Genomic DNA, 16,147 nt, shown 5'->3' on the forward strand with positions numbered 1-16,147 from the left:
GCATTCGGTGAACAGACCATAATTACTGATACTGCTGGTCTGCTGTTTCTAACAATACAGCGCCTCTGGGCACTAAAAGTAAGTATTCTGGACTGGATAAGTATAATTGATCATAAGAGACCTTATCGTTGCCTGTGTGGGGCTGTACTTACTGTTAGGCTAGTGGGACAAGTACTGTACTTTGAAACGGGAGTCCAGTAGGAAGGAAGCAGGAAGAATATATTCTTATCTTCGCTAAAGTCCCTCATGACCAAATGCAGCCTTCAAAGTCAAACTTCAAAGTCTCCTCTCCAGCATCAAATATTCAGCAGGGTGCGCTTGCTCAGGAGCATTCCTGAGCTGAGTGGCTTGTTCCATTTAGCTCCACTTTCATCCCAGCAGCTCATACACAATATGCAAAATCATCTGTCATGGATTTGGTCATTTTAGGACACTTGTAGATCAGATAGGATATTCATCTTCAAATACTAGAGATTCTGTTCAGAATCTAGACGTTGTTTTTGTGTCTTCTGATCTAAAATGAGTATTTGACAGAAACCTTTTTTTTCCTTTCCATTTTTCACCAAGCACAGAGCTGCGTAGGATAAACATCCCACTCTGCTACCCACAATCTATCGAAGTATATTGTACCAGTATTATTGCACTGCAAGACTCACGACTTTTGGCGCTGAAATTATACAGTACAGTTTTTATCCATGCATATACTCACTCTCTGGCCACAGCATTTAGTACACCTGCAGAACCTAAAGAGATTTCAGGAGTAATCGGTTCTCCATAATGTATAATATAATATAATTCATGACAAAAATGTCTTCTATCGTCCTAAAACAAAAGAGCAAATCTGATATTTTTATAGGCATAATTTATTACAGCAGTCAAGACCGTTGCCTTTGATGAGCCATAAAATACCACACATCATTTTCTGTGACCCATGTCGGTTTCTGATCCTAAATTTGGCAAAGGCTGCAAATGATTAAGCAATAAAAATCCATTCATCCGTTTTCTACTGCTGTCCAGGGTCACAAGGAAGCTGGACTGTGGGCACACAAAGACAGACTACCATTCACACTCAAAGCGAGAATGTCTGCAGATTCTTAGTCATTCAGGTCCTTTGAAAGGTTGAATCGAGGCACTTGGACTCTTATTATTTATTGGAGCTTTTCAAATTCGAAAAGAGATAGGAAGGTGGGCTAACGAATAGCATTGTGGCAGTGTTATAATGCTTTAATCAATGGATGTTTAAACTCAGATGGTACTTTGTACATCAATACATGTTGACAGACAATAGAAAAATACTCACATGCGTATATTCTTTATCCTCTGCGAAAAACATTGAATGTCCCTGCGCCTCCTCAGTCACTTACAGTAGTTGTGAAACTCTTCTTTTTTCTTTTCTTTTTTTTTTTTTTTTTTTTTTGTATCTGCATTGTTGTATTATATTGCCCCGGATGGTCAAGTTGCACACATAAGAAGAAGCCCAATGAATTAATCATGGTTACAATATTATAGAGTGCTATTTTACTTATTTAAAGCTACTCTATGTAGGATTTCCCCAAAAAATATCTTAACAATAGCCTTTTTATTTGACCATTTATGACTGAAACATATTCTAATTAGTAGATCAACATCTTCGCTGTTCACAATGGGTACTCCTACAAGCCTCTGGCCAATATTATTTAGGAAGCGTCCGGTCCGAATCCTTTGAATTTCCCGCCCTCTGTCTGCGGGATTTGACGTTATTCGCGTTATCGTCAGTTGTTTCCTGTCGCGCAAAGACGGAACTAGTACAGATTTTCGCTGCCCCAGACACCCGCTGTTACTCCGCGGAAGGCTGCTTAAAAAAAAAATGAAAACAATGTCAAGTGCCACGAAAAAAAAAATAAAAAATCTAAACTTGATAGTGACCGACGCCGGGCAAGAACGAGAGTGAACATTGGCTTAACATTTCAGCGGTGGAGAGAGTTGAGATCGGACTTGGATTAGAAAAGTGATTCACAGCTGGCTTTCTTTCTACTCCAAAAGGTAAGAAGCGAGTATCTTGACATTTAAAAGAAAATGTGTTGTTTTCAAATAGCAGTAACCTCAAGATCGATCACTTCTCGGTCGTAACTATTGGGGTGAAAGTGAGGTGGACGGCAACATTTAGCGTGAAAGGGGCGGCAAAGTTGAATGTAATAGAACAGAATGACTTTATGAAGAACAGACGTTCCATTCCGCGGCGTTTCAATCAGGCTAAATGTTGCCTTATTTTCCTCCGTGAAAACAGCCTATTGTAGCTACATTATGCTAACGGAATGTGAACGGTACTACTGAATGGCGGTAACATTCACGGCCATATCACACTAAGTAGTGAATGGGTCTATATGTTTTTCACAATCGTCAATTTCCATAAATGACAGCCCACCTTTCGGCTCATGCACAATGACGCTAGCCTGGGGACGACATACACTAATAATGACTAGAATCAGGTTGACGTCCGTCGAGCGGGGTGACTACAATACGTAACTGCATATTAACATCGGAATGAGGTCCAATTAATTGACGTAATTTGCACATCGTTTTGGAGTACAGCACAGGACTGGACTTCGACCGACTAAAGCAATATGATCTGCACGTCCCGTGGACATCAATTGTTTAGTGGGGATCGAGAGTCTCATTCCGTGAAGTGGCCAGCTTTGTATAACATTATAAAACTTCTTACCTCTGAAAACATAGTTTAATTGGATATGAAGAGCCCAGTCTTCAGTATTGAGGTCGTGCACGTACGAGTGCGCGCAGCGTGTACGAGCGTGCAGTTTGTTTTCGGCCACAGGTGGCAGTAGAGATTTGAAATTTTAAATCTTACATATAGCTGCTTTAAAAAAGTTTTTTTTTGTTGTTGTTGTTGTTGTTTTTTTTTTTGTGGGGGCAGGCTGGAATGGCTGAATATACACCACTGTATTGTGAAATGAATCCCTCTTCCTCCATGTTATGAATCGGCAGAATTATTTAAATACCCTTATTTGGATGTTATTTGATTGTGCTGGTGTACCTAATAAAATGATCACTGGGAGCATGTCGGAAAGACTTACAGTATGGCCAGACTACAGAAGATTGTGACGTCACGGTCAAGTTTATCCTAAAATCCTTGTGGCTATGTGTGCCAAATCCGCTCATCTTCTTCCTTTACCTCTTTGACCTTGCGCTTAAAACACTAAATTCCAATCTGTTCAGCTTCAAATCCAAGTGATTTTGCGTGCCAAATCTAAAAAAAAATCCTGAGAAATTGCATTTTGACACAAGAATTTAGTTTAGTTTGAAACAATATGTATACTTACAAACATATTTGTTTCGTACATTGTATGATGGGTTGATTCTGCAAACAAAAGGACTGATAGACAGCTGTGTATTTTTTTTAAGCTGCCATAACTTCCCCATGAAGCTTTGTGACTTGACATGTTTGACAGGCCCTCCATTTGAGTGTTCCATTAGTATCTTGGTGAATGTGCATCTGAGGTAACATCAGATGTGTTCAGTTTCATTTCAACTAAATTGAAAGGCCATCATATCACGCTGGAATAGACAGTTATGGCAAGAAAACAAAATCTATCCTCACTGGGAATCGACACCAGTACTCAAACGTACCAATTTGATGTGCCTCTCCTTCCACATTTCTCGAATGATTGTCACCATTCCAACTTAATCATATTAAAACAATGCAGGCTATTTTTCCTCATTCCGATAATTCACATTTTTTCCACAATTCCACGATTTTCACCAACAACATTAATTGTCAATGACACCAATGACTTTGGAATGATTTTCATTGTTCCCACATAACAAATTTTTTTGCAACATTTTACACTTTTTTCATCAATATAATTCCACATCTTTCCAAGCCATCAATATCATTCTACTCTATTCCATATCATTCAACATCATTCCACATTTTCACATACATATTGCATATTTTTCAACATTATCATTCTACATAATTCGATAGCATTACCTATCATTAAATACTATCCCACATCAATATTATTCCATATCATTTCAATATCATGCCAGATTTTTCACATTATATTGTGCATTTACGACAATTTCTTTCTACCAGTGGCGAGTGGTGACTTTTTGTAGTGGACATGCTGAAGATTCACATATGCGAGCGCCTGTAAGGGCACGACTGAATTTTTTTGGGGGGTATTTTAATTCATTTCAATATTAAACATTATGGGTGGCACGGTGGAGAGTGGTTAGCATGTCCGCCTCCCAGTTCTGAGGACTCCGGTTCGAGTCCAGGCTCCGGCCTTCCTGGGTGGAGTTTGCATGTTCCCCGTGCCCGCGTGGGTCTTCTCCGGGTACTCCGGTCTCCTCCCACATTCCAAAGACATGCATGGCAGGTTAATTGGGCACTCCAAATTGTCCCTAGGTGTGCTTGTGAGTGTGGATGGTTGTTTGTCTCTGTGTGCCCTGCGATTGGCTGGCAACCAGTCCAGGGTGTCCCCCGCCTACTGCCCAGAGCCAGCTGAGATAGGCGCCAGCACCCCCCGCGACCCTTGTGAGGAATAAGCGGTCAAGAAAATGGATGGATGGATATTAAACATTATTTTATACCACTGTTTAGGTATAAAATTAAAGCGGAAATATTCAGGACTGACGCAGGTTGATACGCACACACTGTAATGTAACCAGTTCCGTGGTGTATGAAATGACACAATCACAATTTGCCAATTCCTTGGAATTTACAGTATTCGGAGCTGGCTCGTGACCATGATGTAAACTCAACCCGGGAGAAGGAGAAAAAATGACATTGCAGAAAAGCTGCAAGAGGTTTCAACCAACAATAAGGTTTACTGACCTATTTGGACAGCCACCTAGCCACTGATGTTTCTCGTATGTCCTTTCTTAAAAGTGAGGAACTAAATTCTTCCCCGTTTTCGTGATGATTACTCCAGTAGGACGACCACTTTAAATGATATTTTCGCTGGACCATTCCTGGAGCGCGCCGGAAGACTGCGGAGCACGGCCGAGAACGCTGGAGCCTCCTCGGGCATGAAATCTGGCCATTTGGCCCTCCGGGACACAAAGCCACTGCTAGCCAGAGCTAGTTACAATATAACCAGCACAGTACAACAGCTCTCGTACTAGCAGGAAATAAAGTACAACAACAAACAAATTTAACTGAACTGCACGCCTCCTACCCTCCCTCACTCCCGCGAGACCTGTGTTGCGTTCACCAACAATCAGACATCATATTGTTCAACAAAAATGGCAACCCCACTTAGTTCGTTACACTTCCTTTCCTCAAAAGTTCTCCGGGAAACGGACACTCATTAGGATTCGGTGATGAACTTGAACTGAATAATGACTGTTGACCACAGAACAAGCCAAGTAAGCCAATTTTGCGCATGCACATTGTCAGATAGGCTGCGTGACTGACAGCTTTTTTGCCTCAAAAGCCGCACGTACCGGAAACAACATTCAGGAACTAACACAATTGATTTCTCATTGTGTATGCGCGAAACAAACTGTCGACTTCTCCGCTCCCCGCGAGGAAAACAGGAGAAAATATACAGGAATTTAAGACCAAAACAGTAGAACCACGGTATTATATTGAGGACTCTGACAGAAATATTTTCAATGATTTTATTTTGAAGAGGTCGGGCAAGCTAATAGCTTACTAGGACGGATCGCCACTGCGTTCTACGTATCCATTTCTTTCAACATAATTTCACAATTCTATATGTTTCTTTTTTTTTTTTCATTCAGCATTCAAGCATTCACACGCAATTTCTCAAGAAATTTCGAGTTTAATAGTGAATGTTAAGTTGTTGTCCTGTCATTTGCATTCAAGACCCATCCTTACCCCGGGTTTACACCGGATGCGGTTGCGGTGCGGTTGCGGTGCGGTGCGTCTTGACTGCGTGCTCCGGACGCGTCAATTTTTTGGTCAATCCACACCGGCTCCGCACAGCTGCGGCCCGGCAGCTCCGTCGCCGCCCACTTCCCAACGTGTCTCGCGGGACCGCGCGCGCGCGCGATCATGTGGCATTTCGCAACGACAAACATACAGAAAGTCTGTGCTCAACAGAGAAGCAGAAAGACAGGTGGACTTCTTTTGATTTAACCTTTTCTTCTTCTTCTTCTGCTATGAGATTCCATGCAGCATCCTTTTTTTGGTTGTCCTTATAAAAAGGATGTGCCGTGTCATATATTATTTTGTGCTTTTCCACCTCCAATATAAACCTCTCCTCGTCCATGTTCGCTGGTGTCTAAACCGTGAATGAGCACATGGCCCGGCGACGCCCACGTCACGTTTTGCTGATAAGCTTGCGAAATAGGAGCTGGCGAGTGTTTTATTCTGAAAGGTAACCGGAAATGTATTTTGAAACTGCGTCGGTCTTCCTGTCCCGCTCGATGTGTTTTGTGCTAGCTTGGCATTTGCCGGAGGCCTACCGCTGCGGCGTCCGGCAAAAATAGAAAATAGGTCTATCCTTGCGGAAGGCCTGCGGCACGCCGCAGCTGAGACGCAGTCGACACGCAACGCACCCGCAAGCGGTGTAAACTGCACCATTCGAATGAATGGAATCTAATTGCTTGCGTCGCCGGACCGCACCGCAACCGCACCGCAACCGCACCGCAACCGCATCCGGTGTAAACCCGGGGTTAGTCTGGCTTCCAAAGTGTTTCATTTCGTGGACGAATATACCAACATTGCCTTACGGGCAAGTCATTTTCATCCACCAGCCACCCACACTTTATTTTTTTATTTTTTGTATTTTTTTTAAGTCTACCTTCCAGTTAATTTGAATGTCTGCAGATCATGTCACCTCAGAGCAGAGCGAGACCTCGCACGTCCACGTGAGATATGTGCTTGTTGATGAGGCCGCTTTGAATCGACTCCTTGTGGAGCGGTCGCGCTCCAGAGGAAGCCGCCTGCGTTAACTGTCTATAGATGGACTCGGCAGTTGGCCGGGGAACACAGTGAGTGATGTGTGACAGTGAGGGGCGTCAGACGGAGGGCGGAAGCAGATGTGCGTGAGCTGTGGCCACTATCACTGGGTGCCTTTGTCTGGCTGAGGAGAGTGTTGAATTAAAGCCTGCTAAAACTAGTCACCGCAGTCATATGCTAATGCCTGGAACTCTGGGAGAATCATTAAATGATTCTAGAAAACACATCTGAGTCCCCTGATTTGCATTCAGTGTACAAGTGAATGAAAAAGAATATGAAGGATGCACGAAAACAAGGGGATACTCCGTAGCTTTTTTCCCCCCACTGAAAGCCCGAGACTTGGATGCTGCTGTTGGTGATGCTGCACGAGAGAGATGGATTGGGGAGAGAGGGAGGGAGGAGGGTGAGGGGATTTAAAGGGCAAGAAACGGAGGGAGATTTAGATCCAGTCAAGAGCGGAGGCGGTGGATGTGAGCAGAGAAGAGGAGAGGCATTGACTGCAAGCACACACACACACATAACACACATACACAGGAGGACAAGAAAACGACTAATTTCATGTGCACGGCGCACAGCACTTGACGAGAGCGGCTGCCTGTGTGGATTGGTAGTCATCCGACGTCCCGCGGCTAGAAGACACACGAGCGGAGACTTGGGGGGGATACGAGTAGCAGTGATGATCGGGCTATGTGGGCTCTCGCCGTTTGAATCCTGTCCTCAGACCACTTAGCCACTTTGCTGTGGTGCTGTTGCAGGCCGTCAGCCTTGCAGTCAGGGTGATTGAGGCAGAATGAGCTCCAAGCACACCTCCGACTGGATTCCCTACAGGTACTGTAACAAAAGTGGACGCAGAGTGCATCTCTTGGCCAGTGTGCAGTTGTGTGTATGCGTGTGCGTGAGGTAAGGCTGGCAAGTGCAGTCATGATTTTACACAGTGTAATGAATGTAATCATCTGATTTGCATCACTCGAGACGTGTTGGGGAGAACCCATTCACCGCCACAATAGGTACGTTTGCACAAGCTTGTGAGGCTCAGTGCACCCTAAAAAAATGCTGGGTAGCTGCTGTTTTTGAGCGGATTGGGTTACTTTTACTCTAGATTTGGTTCATTAATTTGACCCAGCAGTTGAAGATTGGGTTCGGGTGGTCATGATTTTGGACAGGTGTGTGCACTGGAATGTTATGTTAAATGGATGTTAAATTTGTCGAGCCTGGATGGGTGGATCAGTGGATTAAACGAGTTTGGACATAGGGATCAGGGTTCAATTTCCACTCAGGTGAATAGTCGCATCCAGTTGGGTCCCGAGGCAATTCTCAACCACCTGGATAAAAATGGATGGGTTGTGTCAGAAAGGGTATCTGGTGTGTAAACTGTGCCAAACATATTATACTTGCCGTGGCAACCCCTGATAGGGAAGTTGCTGCTTCCTCTTCTTAGAAAATGCTGAGAATAAAATTAGTTTTATTTTTAACCTGATAACCCATTTCTTGGTAGCTTTTACTCATCAGTATGCAATTCAGATCTCCATTCATTTATAAAGTGGAATTTGCTTTTTAACAATTGCTGAAGTACGGATGAATATGAAATGAACATATTCCGAAGCTTATGAGGCCAAATCAATCAACGTACATGCAACAGTACAATTAAACAGTCTTTGTCTACCAATATTTTATTATGATTATAATGTCAATTATGAGATGAATACTATTTTATGGGATAAAATCATCTTGGTCTTTTTCAAGATATATTTGTCATTGTTTTAAAGGACATGACATTTTGTATATGTAAAAATATGCAGAAAGAAAGAGGGCAGTCAATGGTAGCAGCAAATAAATGTTAACAAGTTTGGCATTTCCCGTGTCTAAAATTAAACGATGCAAAGTGAGAAGGTGGGGTCAGAGAGGTCGTTGCTTTCACAATAAACAGTTTGTCTCTTCTTGTGTGGTTCTTATTAAAAATCCATGCACTGCTGAGAGTGCTCCATCCCTCATCTCATTAGAAATACAGAATGCAGTGTGCTTATTTTATGGAAATGCAAGGAACATGTCACACAAACACGTACAGTACTCGCACACCTCACTAGTGTTAGACTTGTGTGAATCACTGGAATCCGTTTTTTTTTTTTCTTCTTCCTTTCTTTCTACGGTGAGAACCTAACTAGGACAGCAAGAAACATCAGAGGAGTGATTTGAAAGACAGGCGCCAAAGTCTCTCTCTCTCTCTCTCTCTCTCTCTCTCTCTCTCTCTCTCTCTCTCTCTCTCTCTCTCTCTCTCGCTCTCTCTCAGTTCTGTTGCTCAAATCTATCAACTGTATTCTGCTACAAACCTACCACTGTTTTCCATTCTTTTCAATAAAAAAAAGCATCAATTTAATTATGCAATTAAGTATAAAAACAAACCTGTTTCACAAGCCTGATAGTGCTATTTTCATGTGTTTGGTTGTGTGTCCAGGGGCACGGAACCATTAGCGCCTTGTACAGCCTGGTGGGTGTGACTGGCATATGTCACATTTTTTTTCACGAGGCTTCGAGGCATCTGTGCTTTGAGCTCTCTGACGCAAATGTGTAGCGTGACTATGAAAAAGATCAACATTGCTTTGTACATGATTGTATAGTCAGTTATGTTATATAAACAAGTCCAAATTATTTTGAGTGTTGATGGTTCGAATCCCGGCTCCTGTGTGGGAATTGCATTTTTATTTTATTTTTTTTCCGCGCTTGTGTGTGATACTCCAGTTTCATTCCTTGTTCAAAAAATCATTAGCTTCATTGAAACAGTTCTTTGGTGTGAATGTGGGTGTTGTTAATGTTTGTTTGTCTATATATGATTAGCTGGTGACCAGTCCACCAAAAGCGACTAAGCAGTATTGAAAATGGATGGATTTGTTTAATTTAGTATACTACAAATGAAAGAAAAACTATAGACTACCTAAGTGGTTGGTGACCCACTGCTTTTCCCATATATAGAAACAGAATAAGTTCTTCACCTTCAAGGTCAGTTTGAGCAGCATTCATCTGATTAATTTCCGCCCAAGCACTTTTTCATGCATTGCGATATGAACATTAAACAAGACCTGGTGTACTTATTGATTTGTCCTTCACAGCAGCCATGTTGCTACTGAATCACATGCATGTGGGACTTTCACACCTTTAAAAACTGCAGAAATTCTAAGATAAGTGTCAAGAGGCTGATGGAGATTGCTAAAGTGACAGATGCCGAGATGGTTTGGAAAGAATAAATGAATAATTGACACAATTTTAGTATATTAAAAAATGTCTGCTCTTACTGTAATAAAAAAAGGTAACTAAAAGCTGTTTTTAACACGATCCAGCCATCCATACAGTACTGCTCATCCTGTTCAGTGTCGCGGCAGTTCTAAAACTGAAATAATATTTTAATGCAATATAAACTTTGTTGACATCCAATGGGAAAAATTGAATGTAAAGCGCATTGTTTATCGATTAAGTGATCCCTTGAATTCCAGAACAGAAAAGTTACACCCTAAAAGCAGATTGGTCAAATCTACCAAAAAAAGGGTTAAATTTGACCAATCTAGCTGGTAGTTTTGTGTCCGACAGATCCTTTGGCTAAAACAACCACTCTAGAATGGCAGGTGTTTTCAACCAATAGATATTGGTGATTGGGTCAACTGATACAAATTGGTCATTCTGACAAATATATTGGTTAATCAGTTTTAGAGGCTGAAATTTTTTTGAGAATCCCACGGGTTAAGGGATTCCCGAAAAAAAGTACCACTGATTGTCACACCCACCTCAGTGGAGTGAAATTTATTCTCTGCATTTGATTAATCTCCTAAGGGAGCGGTGAGCAGCAGCAGGGGCTGCATTCGGGAATCATTTGGTGATCTAACTGCTCAAATCCCATCCATAATGCTGAGTGTCAAGCAGGGAGGCAAATGGTCCCATTTTTATAGCCTTTAGAATACAATAAATTGATACAATAAATATATTTCCAAGTTATCTATCTAGACTTACTTTCTACTGTAACCAATTTCATTGGTTGTTTGGCTAACCAATAAAATTGGTATGCCTGGAACCACCTGGAATGGTCGATGTCTGACCAATCTATTGGTTTATCAAGCCAATATGATCTTAACCTTCTAGATTGGTATTTTTTATTTATTTATTTATTTTTACCAATCCAATTTTAGAGTGTATATTGTGTCATTCTAGATTAATTTGTGGGTTTTATTCAAAATGGTGGAAGAGAGAGAGAGAGAGAGAGAGAGAGAGAGAGAGAGAGAGAGAGAGAGAGAGAGAGAGAGCGAGAGAGAGAGAGAGAGAGAGAGAGAGAGAGAGAGAGAGAGAGAGAGAGAGAGAGAGAGAGAGAGAGAGAGAGAGAGAGGGGGGGGGGGGGGTGTCTGCTTGAACAGTCCGTTTTTGTGTGGAGAGCATAGATATGAGTTGCCTTCATCATTACTATAAATAAGGGTACCTTCAGAGATTACAAAAGCCCCTGCACTGATCAGCATCTGTGGGTTGCAGGATGAGACTCTCTAGCATAATGAGTTGTTGGACCTCCTTGGGAACAGCTCTGTTTGAGTCATTATCATCCTGTTTAATGCCTATTCACACACTTAATGACTGATTGCAAACGTGGAGGACTTTGTTTGTCTGTATGTTTCCCACAAAGTGGAAGACAAACACTTTTTCTATTGCATGCGTGTCGCTGCTATTCTCTGCCTGATTGTCACTGCCATTTTTAACATCTCAACCTGCCGAGGGTATGATTAGAATGCAATTATTTGTGACTCACACTGAATGTGCTTTTCAGCATTATCGCTATATTAAGCATTGAGAGAGTTGGAAATAGCAAGAGCACAATTAGAACAGAACACAACAGAGAGCAGATCTGATCACTTGTAAACATCGAAAACAAATAAATGATGACGTGAAAGGTGGTACAGTTGGTACAGGTGGTACTGCCCCACTTGACTCCAATGCAATTGAAATTTTAAAATGTCAGACGTGACAGCCAGTGACAGGCATTTTGTACTGGCATGGCTGTGTTTTTCCAGGTGATAGTAGGCCAACTGATGTTTGATTGCCAGTTGCCAGTGTTGTTTCAGCATACTCAGTGGAAATGCTTACAGAATTTGGGAGTAGAGAGAATGGCTTGATTTTTATCATGATTTTGATGCCTCATTTGTAGCGCTTTTCCCTATTAATTCAAATTTGGCAGGGTTGTTAACAGTCTCTCTGTGGTGTGTCAACTTTGCAAGACATTTATTTTCCGTCATACACAAATCTCAGTGTATCACCACGTCATAGGTTTCTATTGTTCATCTTCCTTTATAGCTCATGTGGAGAGAACCTCATTGGCCTCTAATTAGGAGCCATTGATGTTTCTCTTTCAGATGTCCAGCCTCATGAGTTGAAGGAACAAACAGAGAGTCTGTCATCGCTGATTTTCAAAGCTCAGGAAATATGAAGTGGGGATTAGTGGGCAAACAAAAAAAACAACAAAAAAACAGCCAAATGCTGTACAAAAAGGCGGTTTGCTGTCTTATGTCTCACTCAGCAAAGAGAACAAAAGAAATAAAATAGTCAGATCTGGGTTTGGTGTGCCCTGCGATTGGCTGTCAACCAGTCCAGGGTGTCCCCCGCCTACTGCCCAGAGCCAGCTGAGATAGGCGCCAGCACCCCCCGCGACCCTTGCGAGGAATAAGCGGTCAAGAAAATGGATGGATGGATGGATCTGGGTTTGACATGAGTACATGATATTTGAAAAACATTGGAGCTTATGTATAGAATGCAAAAAACAGTAAGCAGAAGGTATCAAAACAGAATTTATATTAATTAATTTAATTACATCAATTTATCAGAAACAATATAATCTGATGTTCCCATACAACATTCTTATCAAACGCTTTTCTTTCTGATTTGCTAAGCTTATTCTTCACTCGCAGACATATTCTTTATAAATGTAAACATTTTTGTTGCCGCCATCTCTGAAATCATTCAGAATCTCATTTTATTCTCATTGCTTGTGCTACACTGACCTTCAAACATTTGCTTGCACCAATGACATTAAGTCAGTGTACCGAGCGCCATCAAGTCAGATAAGATTTAAGTCAATATGGCTGTTTGTAGAGACTGAGATGTTACCCAGTTGTGTTCGGAAGAACACTGCTCAACGAGGCAAGACTCACAAAGTGCATTTAACGACGGCAAATCAGATACGTGCTTGATGTTGTGCAGCCACTTCTGTGCCAAGCCACTCGTAGTCATCGCTGCAGTGACTAGTAATCATGCTGTCGACCAGAAGTCACAGCAGCAGCAGCAGATTCTCGCTGTTGCTATATCAGCGAGACATTGTGTGAGTCAATATGACGTATTAGATCCAAATCCCAAAAGCGCTTCACAAGCTGGACACCATATTGAACCTCTTTGACAGACGCTGTTGTCCATATGTTCCCTGTAGTTCTCATTTTTGTGTGGGTTCAAATAAAATAATAAACCCACAAAGCAGGAGCTTTTATTAAATGAAATTAGCTCACAGAGTACGAGAGTACAGATTTTCTGCATGAGATCATCCATCCATCCATTTTCTTGACCGCTTATTCCTCACAAGGGTCATGGGGGGTGCTGGAGCCTATCTCAGCTGGCTTTGGGCAGTAGGTTGGGTACATCCTGAACTGGTTGCCAGCCAATCGCAGGACACACAGAGACGAACAACCATCCACACGCACAAGCACACCTCGGGACAATTCGGAGCGCCCAATTAACCTGCCATGCATGTCTTTGGAATGTGGGAGGAGACCGGAGTACCCGGAGAAGACCCACGCAGGCACGGGGAGAACATACAAACTCCACCCAGAAAGGCCGGAGCCTGGACTCGAACCCAAGTCCTCAGTGCATGAGATCATATGAAACAAAATCTTTTTCATACACAGTAAATCAGTGAGAAGGTAGTATAACCCCCACAAATTTGCACATTTTCTGGAGGGAACCCATCCCTTTTCTGTTGTCTAAAAAAAATACTCACTACTTTTGTGCTCAGGCATTTTTGTCCCAAGGAACTATGTTGTGCTTAGTTTAAGAGCCCGTGCCTTATTTTGACATACGTAGTGCTTTACCATGATCTTGAGGCATCTTAGTGCCACAGAGCTATGTTGAAGTGAGGTGAGGAGATTCATTTAGACATTTGCATTCTTGTGACTAACCAATTCAGGGTGTACCCCGCCTACTGCACAATGCCAGCTGAGATAGGCTCCAGCACCCCCTGCGACCCTTGTCAGGACTAAGCGGTCAAGAAAATTGGATGGTTGGATGGGCATTCTTGTGGCATCTTGGGGCCAAATAAGTGAGTTGAGGAACTCATTTTCTTTTTTTCTTTTTTTTTTTTTTTGTATTCCCCGCTATGTAGGAATGTGAACATGCCCTTCCACAAAAAAAGTGAAAATCCATGAACAGCTTTTGACTGCTACCTTAAAAGGTGGTTTTAACTGTATAGTAGATGCCACATGGTGGGCTACAAAGCAAATAAATCAGACCATAAGCAAATCAATACCCTGCAGCTAGCATGTCCACAACCACAAACCCATGTTACATGAACTATTTAGATCGCTTATCCAACACAAACTGGCTTCACCTGGCTGAAGCACATCAATAGTATTAGCTAACCTAAATAAAGTGCTAGCAAAGCTAATGTGAAATCACACATGGGAAGACAAATATGCGCAATAGCACTTTGCATACTCATGTCATGTTATTAAACTCCCCTTATAGCATTTACACGCAATAAATTAAAAATGTTAGGAACATACAAATTGTAACTGCAAAGCTACATGGGCGATTACTAACAGCATCTTGAGAAAAACAAAAACATTCTTTCACTTTGGACTGGACAAGGTGCATTCAAAGACACATGTCAAATGCGGAAGAAACAACATTAACAATGAAATATAATATACTGAAAGATACTAACAACTCCAAGATTCTACAAAGTAACAGTGTTGTTGCTTCACTTAAATACTGCTCCATTTGTTTAATGTTTACCTTTCTTCCTCTCTGTTTCACGTTTACCCTCATTCATTCAAGTCGCGCCACACCAAAGGGGGAGTTAAATATTGACCCATAAAGAACTAAAAAGGGGTGGTGGAATTTATTTCTACTTGTGGTTTTGTCCACCATCACAAGAGATAACCGTAAACAATACCGTCAATCAGCTCCGTATGTATTCTGGATGATAAACCCAGTGGAAAAATGTTACTTCCAAAAACTGCATGATATGAACAAAAATAGTGACAATGAAATATTTTGCTGCAAGGATTCGCATGCTTCACACTTATAACCAAGGTTTTGTGTGACATACAGTATTATGTGACTGATGTACTATACATTCTATTGAAAAGATGTGATGCAGGGTCAGCCCGTGGTGTGACGCAGTGAGCACATGTGGTTAAGCCTATCTCAGACTCAAAAGGATCCATCTTTATATGTCATTCCTCCGTGTGGCATTTGTGTGTTTTGTCAACACTTCTTATGTGGGATTTCTTAGTCTGCATCCTCCCACATTCAAAAGTGGTGCAGAAATAGAATGAATGAACTAAAAGTGGCAAAAAAAATAAGTCAATCATACGCTCCTATGATTAAACTTGTTCACTTGTCTAACTGGTCAGCAGTCCCCCTATTTATAGGGTTTGATGTCATCTCGTGAACTCAACTTATTCTGCAGCAGCACTTGTTGCCATGGTGACCTGGCATAGGTCAATGAGCCAAGATTTTATATCAGCACGATAGGCCTATAAGGAAATGTGTTTGCCAATACTGGATTTGGAAAAGTGATGAACTTGATTCAATTATCTCTTAAAGTAGGGAGAGAGGTACAGAGAGTACAGAGTTAAAATGTAATAGAATACAATTGCATACGTTAATATAAATGTCATTAAAAAGCAAAGTGACCACCAGCTTTTATGAATGTAACTCCATAAGTAGACTACATGATTAAATGTAATGTTAACAGTTTTCTGTATTTTATCCTCTCTCTTGTGTTTTGTCTTTGCAGCACTTTAGATGACGAGGGCACCAACCTCCGACAGCAGAAACTTGATCGGCAGGTAAATCTTTTTAGAGCATTCGGGCAACGTTTCACCCATTTTCCGAAAGAAAAATCTCATGCCACTCCACCAACAGAAATACTCAAATTATGAAGATCTCGTCTCGATTTACTCTCAAATTGACTTAGTATCA

The 16,147-nt window shown here is 41.7% G+C and overlaps 1 protein-coding gene across 4 annotated transcripts in view; it reads left to right on the forward strand.

Annotated features, from left to right (window-relative positions):
- tub (TUB bipartite transcription factor) overlaps positions 1-16,147 on the forward strand; it is a 56,868-nt gene that overhangs the window by 22,007 nt on the left and 18,714 nt on the right. For 2 of the 4 annotated variants that reach the window (XM_077518339.1, XM_077518340.1), the window contains exons 1-2: positions 7,390-7,759; positions 15,963-16,014. In XM_077518339.1, coding sequence (XP_077374465.1) covers positions 7,722-7,759; positions 15,963-16,014 — 90 coding nt within the window. In that variant the 5' untranslated portion in view covers positions 7,390-7,721. Of the gene's footprint in view, positions 1-7,389; positions 7,760-15,962; positions 16,015-16,147 lie in introns of those variants that run through there. The other 2 variants (XM_077518337.1, XM_077518338.1) reach the window with 1 other exon arrangement.

The sequence above is a fragment of the Festucalex cinctus genome, chromosome 4 (genome assembly GCF_051991245.1).
Source record: "Festucalex cinctus isolate MCC-2025b chromosome 4, RoL_Fcin_1.0, whole genome shotgun sequence".
Classification (NCBI taxonomy): Eukaryota; Metazoa; Chordata; class Actinopteri; order Syngnathiformes; family Syngnathidae; genus Festucalex; species Festucalex cinctus.